We start from the raw sequence: 19,053 nt of genomic DNA, 5'->3' as shown, positions 1-19,053 counted from the left end.
AGACGGTCACTTGCTTCCAAAGGACTAACCCAGTGGGACTTGGGCTGAGGACTGACACTTGGTGATGGAGATAGTAATCGATCCCAATCTCCGCTGACCTTGTGATTGTCTTAGCTTCTCGTCCGCGGCTGGATGGAGGGTTGTCAAAATTCCAAAGTTATCACAAAAGCAAGATGGCAACATAAAATTTGGTTCGTGTCGATGTATGCACGTGGCAACCGTCGCGCTCACTTCACAACTGAGGCTTGGTGATCTGAGAGTGCTAATATGAATGAAGATGTGTTTTTGATTGTGTTTTCGCCAACGAAACTACTCAACGAACGGCAAAAAGTTCTGGAATGGACACTGTTGAATCTTGCTTACAACATGTTTGATCGAAATCGAACCACTTGATGTTGTATCATGTGTTCTCCTTCAGCAGAAAGGGAATACTGAGAAGTTCAGATTTACAACCACAATGAGATAAAACATTAACGGAGGCGATGGAGGGCGAGATACTGCAGGAGAGAGCCGCATGCTGTGCGTTATCGGGCAGCTGCGACACTATTCTTTTTCTTTTCTTACAATCTGCCTGAGAGTACACATTATGCGCGATTCATTTTTTTTTGGCCCATATGTAAACAAAACTTATTAATGGAATTGTCAGATTTCTAATATCTTAATCAAGGTAGAGGGTACATATGCTATTATCAAGAATATATGGGTATTTTTGATATTTCAACATATTTGAGGGGTACAAATGATATTTTCCCTTATTTTAATAGGTTGTTTTCTAAAACTCATATTCATGTGTATAGAAATTGTTTTGAAGAGCATTGATTTGAGTTGAGTTGCAGTTTATTATCTTACCATAGTAAAGCAACAAAGTTGTGGCATTAATAAAATGTATTATGGGTTTTCAAAACTGGAAAGAGTAAATAATCAAACATAATCAAACATTTTTTACCCATCTTTTTCTTCTTCGTGCTAGATATATATATATATATATGTGCATGAGTATGTAATTTTTTATTTATTAATTTCTCTGAAATTATTTCTTTAGTAAAGTCCTGTCGTGTTCAGACTAATAAACCTTGTGCTAGAAGCTCAGGGTATGAGGATCTGGCTCTGCATCTGTTTCATGGTTTCTTGGTAAGAAAGACCCACCAACAACCAGTTTAATTTTATTTTTTGAGAACTTGGATCCAACTACTATTCATGGGTGTTTCTGAACCTTTGAAATGAGTTGAAAAGAGAGAAAAAGAAAAAAAAGAAGAATAAGAAAAGAAAAGAAAATCATTTGTTGCAATATGACCTGCCCAATACCACTCACAGGTCCCTTACACTCACGCAGAATTTTCAAAAAAAACTAACACAATTTATCTAACTATTTTCGAAAAGGCATCTTTTTCTACAATGACCATTTCATTCCTTCAAATATGCTGATCCTCACCACCCCTCCTCACGTCTCACAAGACCGCTCCCTGATCTAAACAGATTTCGTGTTTTTCCTATTTATTTCTCTTCTATCATCAATGCAGACAACGTCCACACTATTGTGATGGAATGTGACAAATGAGCCTGGGCGTGTCCTCGGGTTGGCTGGTTTAGTGGGGCAGAAGAATCAAGGCCAACTGTTTATCTATGTCTGTATATATAATTTTCTTCCTCGCAACAAAAAAGCGCCGTTGGTCTGGAATCAGGCTCACTTAGAAGCAATTATGAATTCAATGAGAAAAACCACCCAAATCGAGTCAACACAGAGGAAAGAAAACAAGAAGAGATAAGAGAACCCGATGTCCAAGTCGCGAGCTATTTAGTCGTTTCATGGGGGAGGGACATAATCTGATATTGGTGGATCTTCCTATCCTCTTCCGTGTGCAGCAAACCATGTTGCTTGTGACATCAGATTTCAAAATCTTCGGCTCAACTTTAACTGTACGTCTCTGCTTCCAGCGTAGTAGTACAATCCCAGATTAAAATTGTTCACGATTAGGTCTGACTGCTTATCCAACAGAGCATAATTGAAACAATTGCAGGCAGTGAAGTCAGAATAACATCACATCTCTCGGTCGGCACAAGTACCACGATGATATCAGGGTTTTACCTATTCTCTTTAGAGCACTTTTCTTTAAATTTGAGGTCTGGAAAATCAGTCTCTCACACAAACTGGACAACGAATTTTCAACACTTAAATCTACCCAAAAAACTGCCAAACCCAGTTGAAGTGCATACAACTAGCAAAAGTAAACCACCTCAGTGTTTACAACTAGCTCATGAGCAGTGCCCTGCACGAATGATCGTGGTCGTTCATAAGAGAAATGCTTTACAGAGATGAACAGCTGCAAGGGACCCGTCCTACCACATCAAAATATACAATTTCCTCGCTGGAGGACTCGGCAGCCTTTACAGAGTAGTTCACGAACTGTAAGCTCCTGATCTGCCTGCATTTCTCTCATCTATCATGACGTCCAGTGACAGAGGGAGAGGGTTTCAGCTGGTCCAAGAAAGAATATCAAGTGTGAGCACAACATGATAAAAGATGAAGAGGACGGCGATTGAAAATCACATACATACATTTCTCTTCTTCTGCTGCTGCACACGTGCACCATGCACACACCACCCCAACGGCTGGCCATAACAGCCATGAAGATTGATTATTATTCTGAACAAAACCACCTACAACCTAAGTATTAACTCCATTGTACTGCTCCGTGTGGGCTTCGCTTCATGCTCAAGTGGTTGGAACTCGTAACCTTTAAGCAACTCATTCGAACATCAACATCATGGCCCACATGGATTGGCGAGTTCGCATCCGATGGTAATTCTCAGCCGACCAGTCTTGCTTGCACTGCTGGGTCCAACCTAGAACCGACGCCGCTAACGTAACCGTGCCTCTGTCTATCTGTCCTCTCTCCCTCTTTCTTTAGCCGGAAGAAGGTACTCTCGCACGCTTAGCAGCCGAGGTCGCCCTCTGCTTCACAAGGGCGGCGAAGCTCTCCCACGGAAGCTCTGGGGGGATGGGGTAGAGCTGCAGCTGCTGCGGCGAATCCTCGAAATTGTAGGGGATTTTCTTCTTGGTGTAGAAGATGCCCACATCATACGCACGCGCGGCCTCTTCAGGGGTTTCATATGTGCCCAGCCAGATTTTGCGCTTCTGCGATGTGGGTCGAATTTCGGTCACCCATTTGTTCAACTCAGGCCGGTGCCGAACTCCTCTAAAGATAGTAGTATCGCCAGTGCCAACACTCACATCATCTGAATCCCATGCGGATGGCACCTTATTCAAATCTATATTCCGAAATTTAAGCGCATTCTGACCGCTATCATCTCTTGCCGCTAACCGCATTCCTTTCCTCTCTTCTTCTTGGCTTGATTCAGACTTGCTCTCATCAACTTCGTTCTTGACCCTTGCTGAGTCTATTTTGCTCGGTAGCTGCAACCCCTGCTCTCTCGCCTTGCCACCTCCGCAGGGATCCCACCAATTCTTTGATTTGGGCCGGCCCTGTTCAAGGATGCTTGATATTGTCAAATTCATTAACTATACTAACAAGCCTCCCGCTCGAAGCTGATACTTCTAAAGTTCTCGCGCGAACTGCGGCAGAAAGAGAAACCAAAAGCTTAGTCAACGAACAACTCACATCCTAGTCCATCCCCAAGTCAAAAGCAAAAAGGTGCAATTCCTGGGCAATGTGTTTAGGACAATATCCATGGTCCATTCAATTTTAACTTGTTTTTTCCCCTTATAATACAAAGGAAAGAATGCAACAGAATAATAAATCATGTCCAAAAAGAAGGAATTAAGCAACTGACCTTTGATTTGGTCACAATCGTCAATAGACACTAAATTCAGAAGTGATCCAGTTGAAAGTGTGTTTTTGTTGTGCGCTCCCAGAAGACCTTGCTAAGCTTTATTAACACATGGGGTCATGTAGGGCATCTCTCAAAGATGGTAAGGGCAATCACGTCGTCTGTATGCAAGAAAAGACGATTAGCAATGAGAAAGGATAAGTTATCTCTGTAGCGTCTCAGCAGTGCAAAACAACTATGTTAACACGTCCCATAGGTAGCACAAGCACGTCACTTCACACTGAAGTCCATTGCATCACCGCCTCCGGGCTCCAATGATAAACCGAAGGATTTCACATGTAGATCGAAGACGATCAAGTGTCCACTGTTTGCACATCCGTGTAAGTGAACAAGGCGAAGGTCCCCATTTCGCGAGAAAAACATGTTGCGAGTTCTACTCATAGAGATTATAACCTATATGTGATAAACAACCAATAAACCAAGGATGCGATACAGCCGATATCACTACAAGACTACTCTGCTCGTTTGCAGTCGAAACTAACACCGGATGCGACGCCCTATTCTCACAGAAATGTCACATACGCAGTCCATGCATTGAGCCCACAGCACCCCACACCACCTCCTCCGCTAGAAGCATCGTCAGAGACACAAAAGCGAAGGAGGTCACAATAAGACCCACAAACACGCCTTGCCCGTAAGAAAATCAAGCGTATCCAGAACTTGAAGACGAAGCCCACCAAGACCAACCCAGCGCCCTCGCAACAACGTTAGCAATCAGACCCTTAAAAGCTTTAAACCAAACCCAAATCCTGAAACACACAACCAAACTCCACCAGGCCATGAGACCAATAGGAGCTCTATTCAGCTTAGACGCCAACAATGAAGATCGCGTAGCTCCTCCTACCCCCCAACAGCTCCTGATCGACCCCATCAAAAGCCAGTAAAACCCAAAGCCAAGGGCAACACACAAACACACACACACACACACACGCGCACACACATAGACGGTAACGAGGGGATGTGAGCGAATATGTACCAAGAGAGAGCAAGGGGGGAGGGCAGACAGGTCCACACCCAACATCTACAGACAGCAGCACCCAGACACCACCGAAGTCCAAGATGCGTCGGCAGGGAGGCAGACAGGGAAGGGAAGTGAAGCCGGTGTGCCGCACCTCGAGCACTAGTAGAATGGGGTATTTGCTGCGGTGCGCGATGGCTGGGTTCGGAAGAGAGAGGGGGAAGCGGAAGTCAAGACTATGGAGACTCTGAAGAGAAACACAGCTATGCTAAAGCGAGAGAGAGAGAGCAGAGCAGAGAGAAGAGTGGAAGGGTGGGGATGCAGAGGAAGCATCTACGGAAATGGCGCTGGGGTATCGCCGTGGCGTTAGCGGGTGATGCGGAGCGAAACTGGAGAGCAAAGAGGGGAGGAGTTGGGAAAAGGAACACCACCACCACACCAACCCCACTCACTCACTCGCTCACACTCACTCTCTTGCTCACTCACAGCGCACAAGGAACGGAAGGGGAAGGAGAGAGTCGTGGAGAGTGGGCCGCGTGGGCTCTACCGCCCCCCCCACCGCCACTACCTGGGGTTCCCGTCCCCCCACTCCCTCCCCGCCTTCTCCGCCGCTGCCAGGCCCCCCGCCCCCGCCCTCTCCCTCCTCCGCTCTCTTCATTCATCCGTATCCCTTTCATCTGTTTCATGGATGTATTAGTGGATTGATAGATGAGTGTGTGGTGGTGGATGTGAATGTATGGCTGTGTGTGGATGGATGTGGGAGGGTGGGTGGATGGATTTCACATTCCCCGCCTCTGACCCCGTTCTCCCGAATTACATTTCAATGAAATCGCAATCACGGCGTGTTTGGTTGTTCTGGACCCGCCAAAAAAGCGTTGCACTCGTAACTTTTCGCTTTCAGGGTATTGAGGGATCATTTTCACAATTATGTTCGAAATTTGCCAGTTTGCCAATCTGAGGAGCAATTGGGTTGAATTTAGCTAAATTTAGCATATACTGAGGGATTTAGGACATCATCTATTCTTGAGTCCTCATGTCTCGACATGAACATCGTTTTCCACGCTAAAATTACCGGCGAATTCTCGTTCCTTTTTATTCTTTTTTATCCTTATTATTATTGTTATTGTTATTTATATCCATCTTCCCTGCAGTGTCCCCTTTATGTATGCTTTCTTCTTTCTTTGTATGACAATCAATACAATGGTTTGACACTCACTTATTTTTTAATCACTTCAGGAAGGCAATGTTGGTGGTAAAATGACATCCCGATTCTACATGTAGTATTTTGTGTGAAGTCACTGTAATGGTTTATTTTATTATTACTACTCCTGAAAAGTGAAAAATAACATTAATTTGGTTTGGTTTTTTTAAGGAATAATTTGGGATATGTAACATTCAAAACAATCAAAACTCAATGATGTTGTACTAGAGAATGAAAAAAAAACAAAAAACAAAAAACAAAAAACAAAAAAAAAACAAAACCAAAACCAAAACAAACTAATTGCATGAACATATTCTATGGACACAACAATGAAATCAAATGAAAATATAAAAATGCAACATATATTTTTGAAAGCCCTTACTTTTTAGTATAAATATGTAGAGCAAGAAAATGATAATTTTTGAACTCGTCTATCAATTGGGTATCCTGTAATGAATACGACTTGGTTGATACATTCAACCAAAAAACAAATACCAGTCGAAAAAGAAAAGGTTGACAAGATTGCAACGGAGTATCTTCTATCAAATATTTGTATACAGTGTGTAAACACCTAGTATAGAGTAGTATTTGATTTAGTTATGGACAGATAAATAAAGAGATTCAATGCCTTCACGTATAAGATAAATACATACGTACATACATGTATACATGTATACACATTCATCCTTTTTCATTCTTGCCTTCATTTTGTATAGTTCATGACAACGATGCTAGCTTCTTATTTTTATTTTTATTATTTTATCAATGCGATTATTGAAACTAAACTCCACACGCATGTAGCACCCTCAACCTTCACCCACAAGCCAGAAGAACGAATGAACGAACGAATGAACGGCTGAAGAACGAATGAAGTAGTATTCATCGCCCAGCGTGGACAGTAAGAAAGGCAGGTTCATCACGTTAGAGAGAGCTCAGCTGCTAACGTGACCACGCTTTCCTTCAGACAAACTATGCCCCACTGACGTTTACGTTTTTCTTTATAATTTTACTTTTTATATTTTTGTCCAGGCGAACCTTTTGCAGGCTCCGGTGGGACAGACGAGGCGCCGCGGGATCTGCATGGGGATCTCGAGCATCAGCGCGGCCAGGGCATGAATGACCTGTGTGAACGGTCTCGTGGGCACTTAGGCAACCGTCGATGTGCTGCAGTGGGGGGGGAGAGGAAAACAATCTTTTGAAGGATTTTTTTTTTTTTTTTTCGATGGGTCTGAATTATAGTGTGGTCGGCCAGCGCTCCGTGGTGTGCTGCGTTGAATCTAATAATCGAAAGATTTGGAGTTTAGGGGGGCGGGGAAGTCAGTGCTGACGGTTGTGGAAGTGGCGTCATCTTTGGCGGAGTCTGGTGGATGAGTGATGAAAGCTTGCAGTCTGTCGTGTCATGACTAAATGTTTGTAACTGCTCTTCACACTCTGCCGCGAAAGTTCCGGACGGCTGTGCGGAGGAAGCGCCGCTCGAGGTGGACGGGTCCAGCGGGTTTCAGTAGATGCGAGGGAATATGGTGCACCGGGCGCGCATGGACTAAGGCGCCGCCGTTGTGCGATCCATGAGCAGAATCACGAATTGACACAGACGTGGGGTGCTCTGGCTCAGGATTACCACTTGAGGATTCCGAGTCCCATCGTATCGCTGCTGGCATGCGCTCATCACTGCACCTTCTGGACCCTGAAGACGGTGCGCGAAACGCCCCAATCGGACTTCGCACAACGAGCACATTCTATTCTGCTCGCTGACTGGCATTCATTTAACTTGCATCAATGTGGAACACTCAAAAACTGCAAAGACGGTTCATTTCACCGTCATTCCACGTTCTCGGATTTGTTTGTTGAGACAGCACGTCGAGCCTTGTGAGCTGGAGATTGCTCGTTGGGTTCTCTCAACAGTTGCTGCAATAGGCAAGTGCTACGGCGGTGAGTGCGGCAACCATGTCGCTTGCATCAGCAACATCTTCTCGCAGCTAATTCTTCCCCTGCGTGCCATTTTTTTTGTTCGTGCCCAGATTGCTATGTATTTTCTAATCCCAAACATTGAGTCCATAACTGAATATGAAGTTGGACGTTGGAGTGGTGCAAACACATACAACACTTGATATCCATTGTCTTCTTCAATCACATTTTTGAAGTGTCATACAATCCACAAACAAAACGAGTTACAGAAACAAAAAAGAATGGAAACCATCCACCAAAAATATGTTGAGTTGTTGATGGCCGTTCTAACAAATTACAGTTGAGGCGCACTACACAAGTCATTCTAGTGTGTAGGGAGTAATAGAAAAATGAATCCAACTTAAAGTATGGTAGTTCAAGTCAAGAAGCTGACTTTCAAACCTGACCATGGCAGAGGTAGTCGGTTGGTCAAAACTAGTAGCTACATGAATTGAATGCATTCAATTAATTGCAAATATCAAGGCTTCTCAATTCATTCCACATTTACATTTTTATAGTGGGCCAATGATGTAGTGATGGTGGATACTTAAACTCTGGTATAAAAGTAATATTCCTGACGACACCTTCCACCAATGTCGCCGGGAAAAATACTTCCAAAAGTTTCTTGAATGTTCAATTGTTTTTTATCATCATTTTCATTAAAAAAAAATTGCCCATTCTTTTTCACTTTCGGTGCTAGAAGTTGAACCAAAGAAATGATCTCTCTCTCTCTCTCTCTCTCTCTCTCTCTTTATATATATATATATATATATATCTGTGTTCCATACTTCAGTTAATACCTTGAAGACGTACTGTCCAATGTATGATGTGCAAAGGTTTCAACTATGGCAGAATTCCAACACCATATATAATCTGAAAGCTTAAAATAATTTCTCTCTGAGTTCAATCCTAAAATGAATATCACAACATGCTAAAGCATTAGAATTATGAAAGAACAGTATGTGTTTCCAGTAACCATGAAAGAAAGAAAGAAAGAATATATATATATATATTATATTTGAATGTTTAACAATTTTTGCTATGTTTCATACTGTGATGAATGTGTTTGTTTGAAGATGTATGGTCTAAGAAAATCACAGTAAAATATTAGTAAGTTTTAGTGATGAAAGTTTAGATTGTGAGATAAAATATTTCACAATCAGAAATCAAAACCTTCCACTTTGAGAATATTTTATCTTATTCAAAGTCAATGCTTCATGAAAGAGGCATAAAATCAAAAGGATTGGTTTTGATCTTCTCATGTGACAAGTTTATTTTTCATACTTCAACTTTTTATTTATATTTATATTTATGTGGATACTTTGATATTCCCACACATGAAAGAAGTTGCTCACAAAGTCACTTCTTCACCAAAAGTGACCACATTGTCACAAGTATCTCTTAACCCACAAGATTCAATTTCCCATCAAGTACAATTCCATTAGCACCTCACATTTCAACCCCACCAAATAAACTAGGTTGGATCAATCATTTAAGGGTTGTGGTCAACCATCTTTTGCAATATATATATATATATATATATATATATTTCATACACTGACTAGGGAATTGTTGCCCAAACTCAATGTCACTGCTCCAAAACCATGCAAAAAGTGGCTCTTGTCTCCACAGTTTTGACTAAGCCTCCTGGGACTTGTACTCTTCTACATGTGTAATTGCTAAAATTAAATGACATACTATTTGGCACCCTTAATACCCTCAAGTTGGCATCTAAATAAACCAAACATAAAGAATGGAGGGTTCTGTGGATATTCATTTTGCATGCAGGTGAATTGCACACACATTTGAGCTTTGGGGGGTACTCTCCCTCTACCAAAACAAGGTCTGGCATCAAATTCAACTATATCCATTGGGGAAAATCACATGTCTTAAAAATTCATAAATAACCAGAATAACAAAGTATGACTACATTGCCCTGCAAAGACGTTTGTTTGTTTGATCATTAGGCATTCTAATCAAAATTAAAATTCTCTACAGACTTGTTCTCCGTTTCAAATCTGTAGCTTCATCCAGAATCTTGTTAGTTTATTTATTTGCCTTTTGTTCATGAAGTGTGTAATGTTTACCTGGCTTTTGATTTAGAAAATGGGTGCTTGTTTGGAGACTCCGAGTTAGAGAACATGAGATTGCGAAGAAGAAAACGAAGTAACGACATGGGAAGGAAGACATGAGAGGGAGGCTGGAAGTGAAGCATGTGGGGGTTAGTGGTGGTGGGGGCACCGCCAAACCGGCACGCATGGAACAGAGACGCCGCCACCTTTGCCGGCTCCCACTGATCCTGATCGTGCCGCTGTTGCTGCTGATCCTGATGCTGCTGCGAACTCTTCGTCTTCTCTTTGATGCAATGGCGCTGGCACCTACTACAAGTTGCCTTGACTCGCCGCGCCGCTTCTCTAGGAATCTTGCTCACCGACTGGAGTGGGCACCACCCACCTGTCACAGCTGCAGCCCAGACTTTCCGCCTCACTGGCAGCTGGTGCAAAGAGGAGGAGAAAAACGAGGAGGAGGAAGCAGCACGAGGCAGTCTCACATGTGGCAAAGTGCGCTACGAGGAGGCTAAGCAAAGCTTGTGTCTGGCTAGGATCAGGCGGAGTCGGTCAGCCTTTTGTGGCACTGTTCGCCACCAGTCATCTGGCTCGTGACAGCTCTGGGACCACCACTTACTACTACAACCAGAAGATAAAGACGTTGAAAGTGCCAGTCACTGCAGCTGATAAGCGGCGGAAGACGACGAGCTAGGTCTCTCACCGTCACCGACTCAAAGCCTGCAAGCATGCGCCATGTTTGGATCGCTAAAGACAATCTTTTAGCCATGAGGTATTCCTTTTAGCCATGAGGTATTCCTTTTAGCCATGACGTATTCCTTTTGCCACCTTGCCGAACCTGGCACATGGCGACGAGGAGAAAAAGCTGGAAGGGGGGGGGGAGTGTTGGGTGCGGAGCGGCGTCGTTGGAATTGGACCCCTTTGCTTCCCCTCTCTTCAATACTGAATTGGCACTGCAATCACGCTTTCGCAACTATTCGTGTCAACTGGGACATCGAAAAGCGGCGAGAACTGCTCCCATTGCTGGCATGATCGAGCTGACGGCACAGTTTTCGAGACCGGCCTCCTCGAAAGTACGCCCGCTCATTGACTCTGCCATCTCCTTCTTCTTTCATTTTTAGTTGTTTGCTTCCTTGCTTACTGGATTGTTTCTTCTCCTCTTTGTTCCTCTTGTGTAAGGCACAGTAACAACCAGTTATTTCATGGCTCTTCGGCATGTAACTGAAGCAACCACATGATGGTTTTTGTGACAAAGTCTGTTATTACTTTGTTACTATTGTTTGCTCATGTCTGTGATAGAAGTTGTACTGCCGCCCTAGCTCTGCAGCTTTGGGATCAGATCCAAAACATAAGAGGTGATCCTCTTGTTTTTGTTTCACACTATAGTGAAAAATCATTGAAATTTGTGATGAATTGCTTCCACGGCCGTTACACGCAAAACATACAAAGACGACAGGAACAAATGGGTGATCAATGCGAGGGACAATCTTTTCTACTCTTTTGATGGTTTTAAAGGTTGGATGGGGAATTACGTGTCTTAGTTGTTGCACGGTAATATTGAATCAGCACTAACTGATCGAATTGGGAAGATTCTAAAATCACTCCATCAGATCTATTACAAAGACGTTTGATGTTAAATGGATAGATGAAATTATTTGGAGGTTTTGTTATAAAATGAAAAAGTTTCTCCTTTATTGTATATGTATATGGGAATGTTAAATAGACCCAACAAATTACTAAATTTATCCACCCATCATGAACAAAATCATGGTCTCTAGATTCATTTCTCCACTATTGGATCTGCAATTAATAAAAACAAATCACATTCATAATGATTATCATATTCTTCATCAAAAGTAGGTCTATCTAGTAAAAGCATGAGTCTATTTAACTTCACTGTATATTGCAAATAAATACTAAAAAAACAAATAATGGGAAGGTGTTAAAATGAAAGCAACTCTATAATTTATATAATTCTTTTAGAACTTGAGAACAATATCAATTATATCTATATATATATATATATATATATATGTGTGTGTGTGTGTGTTTGTGTGTTTGTAGATTATTAATGAAGAAGTTGAATATGTACCATTGTCATGGAAAATTTGCAAAAATTTAGTTAATTTTGTTCAAATAACTACTTCTAAAATTTAACCATAAGAAAGCAAAAATTGTGCTAAGTCATTTAAGAATGTACATATAAATGGACATAAAATATTACACAAAACTGCATGCCCATATATGTTATTAATGAATTGCCAAAATTCTTTGTAAGAAAAAATATAATCACCTTTTTAAAACATGGACATTGTTCTTTGGATAGTTTGTGTCTTTTTAATAACTTAGGTTTGTTGACTTAAAATATATGCAACTTAAGCATACTTAACATTTTACTGTTAATTAAAAGTAAAGTTCAACAAGTTGCGTTGATTTCATGGAGTATCATAATAAATGAAAGTAAACCAATACACCTCAGTTAACAACAACATATGTTCATTTGCTTGATTGATTTAGAAATATATTCAATGCTGAAAATCAGTGCAGAACCTGAACTTCATAGTTTTATCTGAGTTCATCAACTACTCATTCATCGACATCTCTGCCACTCTCAGTCATGGATCACTTATTTAATTATTTATTTCTTTCCGTCTACATTACTACATTACGTAATTAAGCACGCTTTATTAAAATCACGAAACATAATTCATACCAACACAATTAAAAAGAATTAAATGCTTTATTTTTTAGAAATTCCTTTAATCTTTGTAAAAGTAACAATCTTTGTTAAATATAAGCATTATTAATTAATTTATTAATTTATTTATTGAGCAGTAATATCAAGAAAATTAGGTCAGTCCATCTTTCATTTCATTGTAAAAATTACAAATATAAGTATAACCCAGATATATATATATATATATATATATATAGAGAGAGAGAGAGAGAGAGAGAGAGGGAGAGAGAGAGAGAGAGAGTGTGAAGAAAAAAGAAAAAGAAAAAGAGTGACCAATCAAATAATAAAGTCAATTTTTTTTACGGATATATATATATGCATATATATATATATATATATATATATTTTTTCAGATACACTGTAGCTTTCAAAAAATATAAATTTCAAAAACACAGATTTATTTCTGGTGCATATTTATTACTTGTTTGTTTGTTTGTCTGTTTTACTCCCAGTCTGTGAAATTCAATCCCCAACTGCCCGTCTGCCCGTCTGCCCGTGCCATTCAAACCCAGACCACAATACAGCCTCTGTCACTCAACCACGTGGGACCATCCTCATCCAAGCCGCACGCCTTCCCGCGGCTTCAAGCTCCCCAAACAGCGCCGCATCTGCCACTTATAATCCGGGTCCCGAAGGGCGACAAATAGCACGGAATTGGAAGCTTCTTCACGTGGGTCGGCTCGATGGTTCCGGTGGCGGTGACGAACCTGTCAGGTTCGGACTCCGAACCTCAGCCTCGGCAAAGCGAGAGTTGGACACACACACTGGGACTGATATACACGCACACACACATACACACACACACAGTGAGAGAGAGAGAGAGAGAGAGAGAGAGTTTGGCGAATCCCCGATGAAAGGTTAGGTCTTGTGGGGTCTGTAATGCAGGGCCCCTCCCCTGCCTCGCTGCTGCTGCATCCGTGTTGTCGCCATGTCGGGCGTCCCTGCATCTTCAAAAAGACCAGTAAATTTGACGTTGATATCAAAGGATCAGAGCACGCTTGCACTTCAAAAAGAGCCGGCAGGGGGGGAGCTGCTGTAAACGTACCGTGATCCTCGGAAACGTTGTCGACATGAATGAGAAGCGGAAGCCATTGGCGCACCAGGTCAAATTGCCAAGTTGTCGATCAATCAGCCCCAACATTGGGAGTCAAACTTGCTCTTGGTTAATGGCATCACCCTTTGGCGGCTGTCTAGTGGGTGAATTGCAAAATGCTTCTGTTGAGTTTGATCAAATCCAATAGCGACGATAGGATTCCTGGGTGCCAACATAGCTCCAGCATCTCTATACAGCGGCATCGTCGACACGACGCTTTCGGTGACGCCGAGGTGGTTACTGGCGCAAACTGCGCCCGTAATAGTTTCGGATGGTGTGCTCTTTGTCCGGGACCGACGGTTGCGACGGGATGCTCATTGGAACTCCTTGCACAGCCATTGGACGACGCTGATGTGATCCGTGGGATATCGAAGATCATGTGCCGGATGAACCCCAACTTGCGATGCTGAACTGGTTGGTTGTAACTTGGGTCAAACAAGGCAAAGTGCAGGCGACGATCAATGACGCCTTTTGAATAATAATTAATCCCCGACTCCTAGTCTGCAATCCTTGGAAGGTACTGATATGATTGTTTCGGAAGGTGATTACATATCGGTACTGTCATTGTTGAAAGGTCGGCAGCGAGTAAAGGGTATTTGAGAAAGGAGAGAGTACAAAATCGCATCATCGCCACTCGAACATCTCCCAGATTCTGTCAGGATTACATGGAGGCAATTCCGAAAAAGTGCATCCACATTTATTTATTTATTTAATTTGTTTGTTTATTTTTTGCTGCTGGACCCGATCATGCGGTGTGCATGGATCTCGGGTGTGGAAATCACGCCTGGACGTTCAAACGTCTTAATATAGTAAATATGTCGGTGCTTCAATCACAGCTCCCACAGACCACCAGGATTGCCTTGCAAGGTTCCCGTGGGCGCAGCAACCGACAAAGCCACGTACCGCCTCGTGATCGATTCCTGAGGAAATTGCCCTCATCCCTTAAGTTTTTCGATTGCGGTAACATTTGTTTAATATAAGTTTTCGTCGTCGCAAATCGAATCCGTCTGCACCACATGCGGGGTGCAGCAACGCTTAGGGCGGCGCGTGAGCACGGGTCTTGAGCGTCATGAACGTTGCAAACAGGAACCCACAGTCTAATTTTTGCAGATTCCCATTTCTGCAAGTGAAACATAGCAGATGGCGATTCGTTCCCTCAGCATCGCTGACATCACATCCTACTGAAATTTCATCATGAACTAGAAATTAAGGTACAGCTGTATTTATCAGCTTCTGCAATCCAATATGCACACCATGCGGCACGTTGCGCAGTCGGAAATAAACAGCTGCCGATCAATTGGAGCAGTAACATTTCAAGTAATGCAAAGCATGTTACAGTTCACTGAATTAGTTGAACGACTCTCTGTTTCCAAAAGGTGCGCTCACAAGGAACTGAACGATGGTCCCAGTAAAAAATCTTGTGCAATTCACATCGCAAACATCGAGAAACTCAGTGAGTTGTGAAGACTGTTGGTCTACTAACTGCGAAGTGCTGGTAAAAAAGAAGGATTATTTTTATTTTTATTTTTTCCCCTCCCCTTAATATTGGATGAAATATTGTAGGCCCTGCAAAAACTTGACAAAATTGCTTGGTTGTACAGTTTCTGCCATCTATCTATTATTGAAAGTATGCGTTGGCAACCCACAAAACTGTTGACAACGAAGTCTATGAATCGCTAACTGTTTGTATAGATTCAGGCATGTTTTAGCAGGTCCATAATAATGGGGTTGCACTCCCTCAGCTACCTTGTCAGAACGAATACGTTCGTGCAAGTTGAGAGGGAAGCGAACATGCCATCCAGAAATTGCCCTATTTATACATACGCAAAGAATGCATTTTAAGACTTTAGAACCTTCATTGCTACCACTATTTGTGAGTGACAAACATCTAAAATTTGGATTCTCCTCATTCAGTGGAAATTGTTTCGTTTAAGTTTTTTTCACCCACTAAGATGGATATCCACCTCAAACCTTCCACAGTGAGTCACAATTTTGCTTCAGATGCCCATTCCCACTTGCAAGGCAACTTCCAGTTTAGAGGTCCACACAATACACAACATACCATAAGAAATGTGCTTCACAGGTTCGCAGATAATATTGAATGGTTTTCTGCGTGAGCACATGTCCGAATATCACATTTTAAGCGTGGCAGACAAGGTTGCGTGACTTCATAGCGATTGCTACTTATCTTGGGAAAATGATTTCCTGCTCCTAAATAGCCATGGAAAACGCGGCTTGTGAAAATCGACATAGATGTCAAGAAAGGAAGCTACGTCTGAAACTGTGCTGTCAAAACTTGGACGGCCTAATTTCGAATTAGTTGTTATATCGGCACCACTCCTGATCACAACCTTTTTCACCCACAAACCCACATAGAAGTGAACATGGAAATACCGCACACTAATGTGTTCCAAGAGCAACGCGCGTAGAGTTAAATCATCCGCTGACAGAAAATGGTTCTACTACAAAAATACCTCACTCACTCAAGTGACCCTTGCATCACTCGCCATAATGTGCCATTGTAAGCATGTCTCAACTCCAGGCTCATTCATGCACTACGTAGCATCTGTTCCAGAGCATTGTGAGACAATTGCGATTGCTCTCCTGGTTCACCAGTGAATCCTTCCGAGGTTCACCAAGGAGCACTCTAACGGGATGTTATCAACGTGGGTGGAGATCAATAGTTGCTACTGCGGTGTAACTTGAGAAAACTGCTGTTGAGTTGCTCCAAGTGGCACAAGCAACTCACTGGCATGCAAGGCTCAACAATGTTGTGCCCTAAACACGGCATTAAGAAAAGGAGGAAGAAGAAACATGCTGTGAAGCTCTCATAAACTCCGACAACACGCAGCTTGAAAACACTATTAGTGATAAGGTTTACAACCCTCGTTGATAACGTCTGCTCTTGACACATCAGCTTGCAGATTATATTCAGCTTGCGATGAACACTGTATGCTTTGTTCATTTTGTTTACTTATATATAATGAGAATCTAGTTCACTTTTTCATTAGTGTTGGTTGATTATACATCGTCAGCATGGTATTAAAACATAGGTAGAGAGTAGTAGATTTTGCAGGTGACCTTTTCTTCATGAAATAAGAGAGCTTGGTAAGCGCCGCTCCAACACTGAGAACTACAATGTACATATAACAGCTATAGATGATATTTAAGAAAGAGAAGCTTTGGCATCTAGTAGAGACTAAACGGACTCCAACTAGCTTTCCTACTACAATAGAGAGTCAACAGCATACAAAGCAACAACTAGCTGAGTTAAAGAGCATATCAAATTCAGTTAGAGTTTTGTTGGTTAAAGACAATCAAATCATGTCAATCTTTGAAAAGAAAGATCCAGTTGATGTTTGGTTATTGCTTCAACTCATGTACTAAGCAAGGGGTCAACAAAAAAACGTGTTTCTCAGTAGTCACCTATATAGTTTTAAAATGAACAAAGGGAGCTACATGGAAGATTATATCATTGAAATGTGAGAAATTTGAAACAAACTTAGAGCATTAGGAGAGATAATAGGAGACTCAACATCCATTAATGTTATATTTAACATGTTGTATAGAAATAATGATATGGTTGCAAAAAAGACATTACTTATGATAACACCATTATTTAAAGACATTGCAAGGAAGTTATTTAATTCAAGCCACCAACTTGGTGCTAAAAAATATCAATCTAATTGCAAAGATGTATTAATAATCTAATATCAAAGGTTTTTTAATTGAGGATGCAGACAAAGCTACTTCAAAAGTCAAAGTTTTTACAAGAGTTTTGATAATTTAAGACAATACTATCATTTTTTACCAATTACACTTCCACTTGGAGTAAGGCAAATGCAAGTTGTTAGATCAATGCATATATGCTATAACTATGGTAAACTTAGATATATTATAAGAAATTATATTAAGCTTATTCATAGCTATGATTATTTTACAAATTAAACTTAATATAGCTATCCACAATTCAAACTTCAATTCCATTATACAAATATGTTTTTACCTAAGTTATGATTTAGTGAATTGTAAAACAAAAATACATGGTTTATGGATAGAGGAGCAAATATATATATGTAATTAATAATTAAATTATTTTAAATCATTTGTCACAAATTTCATCAAAACAAATAATCAAGAGTGCTTGTGGTAAAAATCACCCAATTATACCTATTTGAAAATCTAATATTCAAATGGATTAAAGATTACATCAAGTTTTTCATATTCAATTTCTTTAAAGAAATCTTGTTAATGTAGGAAAAATAACAAAAAATGGTTATGTAATCATATTCTTGGATGATCAATGTTACAACTTGAATAGCATTGAACAACAAACAAACATTGCTATTGAGAAAAAAGATATACAAAATATTTTATATTGTTTTCAAAATAGGAATTAAAAGTGAGAAGTCTATTCAATAATGCAACTTTAGTACATATTATATGGATATTTACATTATATTAATTTAAAATATTTTTCAAGAACCAATAAAATATAAGGTTTAGTCTTATTTGAAATTAAATGTGAAACATATGAAGATTGCATAGCAAGGCAAAAACATAGAGAGTATTTTTTAAAGGCTTTTCAAAATCATTAAATCAAGATATCTAAACTTTTTTATTCTAACTTATTTATAGTGATAATTTTTTTTATTATTAGAATTATATTATCTAATTTTTTATATAAATAATTATTTTAAAAAATACTAGATCTATTTTTTTGCCAACAAATATCAGAGACATGAACTGCAAAAAAAAAAAAAAAAAAAAAAAAAAAATGACAATATTTTGTTATATATATATATATATATATATATATATATATATATATATGTAAAAGAAAGATAGATATAGAGTTAAAACTAGAATAACTATTTCCAAATGTAAAAGGACTAGAAGTCTTGAACTAAGATGAAACATATGAAAAACATTAAAAAAAGTGATCAAGACCTTAGTCTTGCTTCTATATATACTATCTACTAAAAAACTATGTGACAATGTTTTATAAACTATATGACATATGTCCAACTTGCAAATATATATTCAATTTAGAGAGTAAGTTTTTGACATATATGCTATATAGCCAATTATAATACAAGTGGCTTAATATGCAACATATGACCAAGATTGGCTAAGTTGTCAACCTATCAATTATTTATAAATTCATATAAAGTCTACATAGCCTTTATAAAGCTTTCTAATAAA

At 40.3% G+C, this 19,053-nt stretch overlaps 1 protein-coding gene and 1 long non-coding RNA gene across 3 annotated transcripts; both read right to left on the bottom strand.

Annotated features, from left to right (window-relative positions):
* Positions 1-2,253: 2,253 nt before the first annotated feature.
* LOC112272695 (uncharacterized) lies at positions 2,254-5,069 on the bottom strand. Of its 2 annotated transcripts, none has more exons than XM_024500719.3 (3): positions 4,826-5,069; positions 3,793-3,950; positions 2,254-3,574 (listed from the first exon to the last, which is right to left on the bottom strand). In XM_024500719.3, exon 3 carries the CDS (start codon positions 3,515-3,517, stop codon positions 2,906-2,908), a length of 612 nt encoding a protein of 203 aa, XP_024356487.1. In that variant the 5' UTR covers positions 3,518-3,574; positions 3,793-3,950; positions 4,826-5,069; the 3' UTR covers positions 2,254-2,905. The 2 variants fall into 2 exon arrangements, with proteins under 2 accessions (XP_024356487.1, XP_090100887.1); XM_090244761.1 differs by having other exon boundaries at positions 4,962-5,069.
* An 8,492-nt stretch (positions 5,070-13,561) lies between these two features.
* LOC149987371 (uncharacterized) lies at positions 13,562-13,977 on the bottom strand. The gene is made up of 2 exons (XR_016498712.1): positions 13,801-13,977; positions 13,562-13,696 (listed from the first exon to the last, which is right to left on the bottom strand). It is a non-coding gene; the product is annotated as an uncharacterized LOC149987371 (long non-coding RNA).
* Between the last annotated feature and the right edge of the window lie 5,076 nt (positions 13,978-19,053).

The sequence above is a fragment of the Physcomitrium patens genome, chromosome 19, assembly GCF_059467195.1.
Source record: "Physcomitrium patens ecotype Gransden chromosome 19, ASM5946719v1, whole genome shotgun sequence".
NCBI classification, from domain to species: domain Eukaryota; kingdom Viridiplantae; phylum Streptophyta; class Bryopsida; order Funariales; family Funariaceae; genus Physcomitrium; species Physcomitrium patens.
The sequence above is the reverse complement of the archived record's forward strand: the minus strand, read 5'-3'. Positions and strand labels throughout refer to the sequence as shown.

What these genes read in the sequence shown, in the direction of transcription:
- LOC112272695 (XM_024500719.3), bottom strand. Translation starts at nt 3,517, where the DNA reads ATGAATTTGACAATATCAAGCATCCTTGAACAGGGCCGGCCCAAATCA.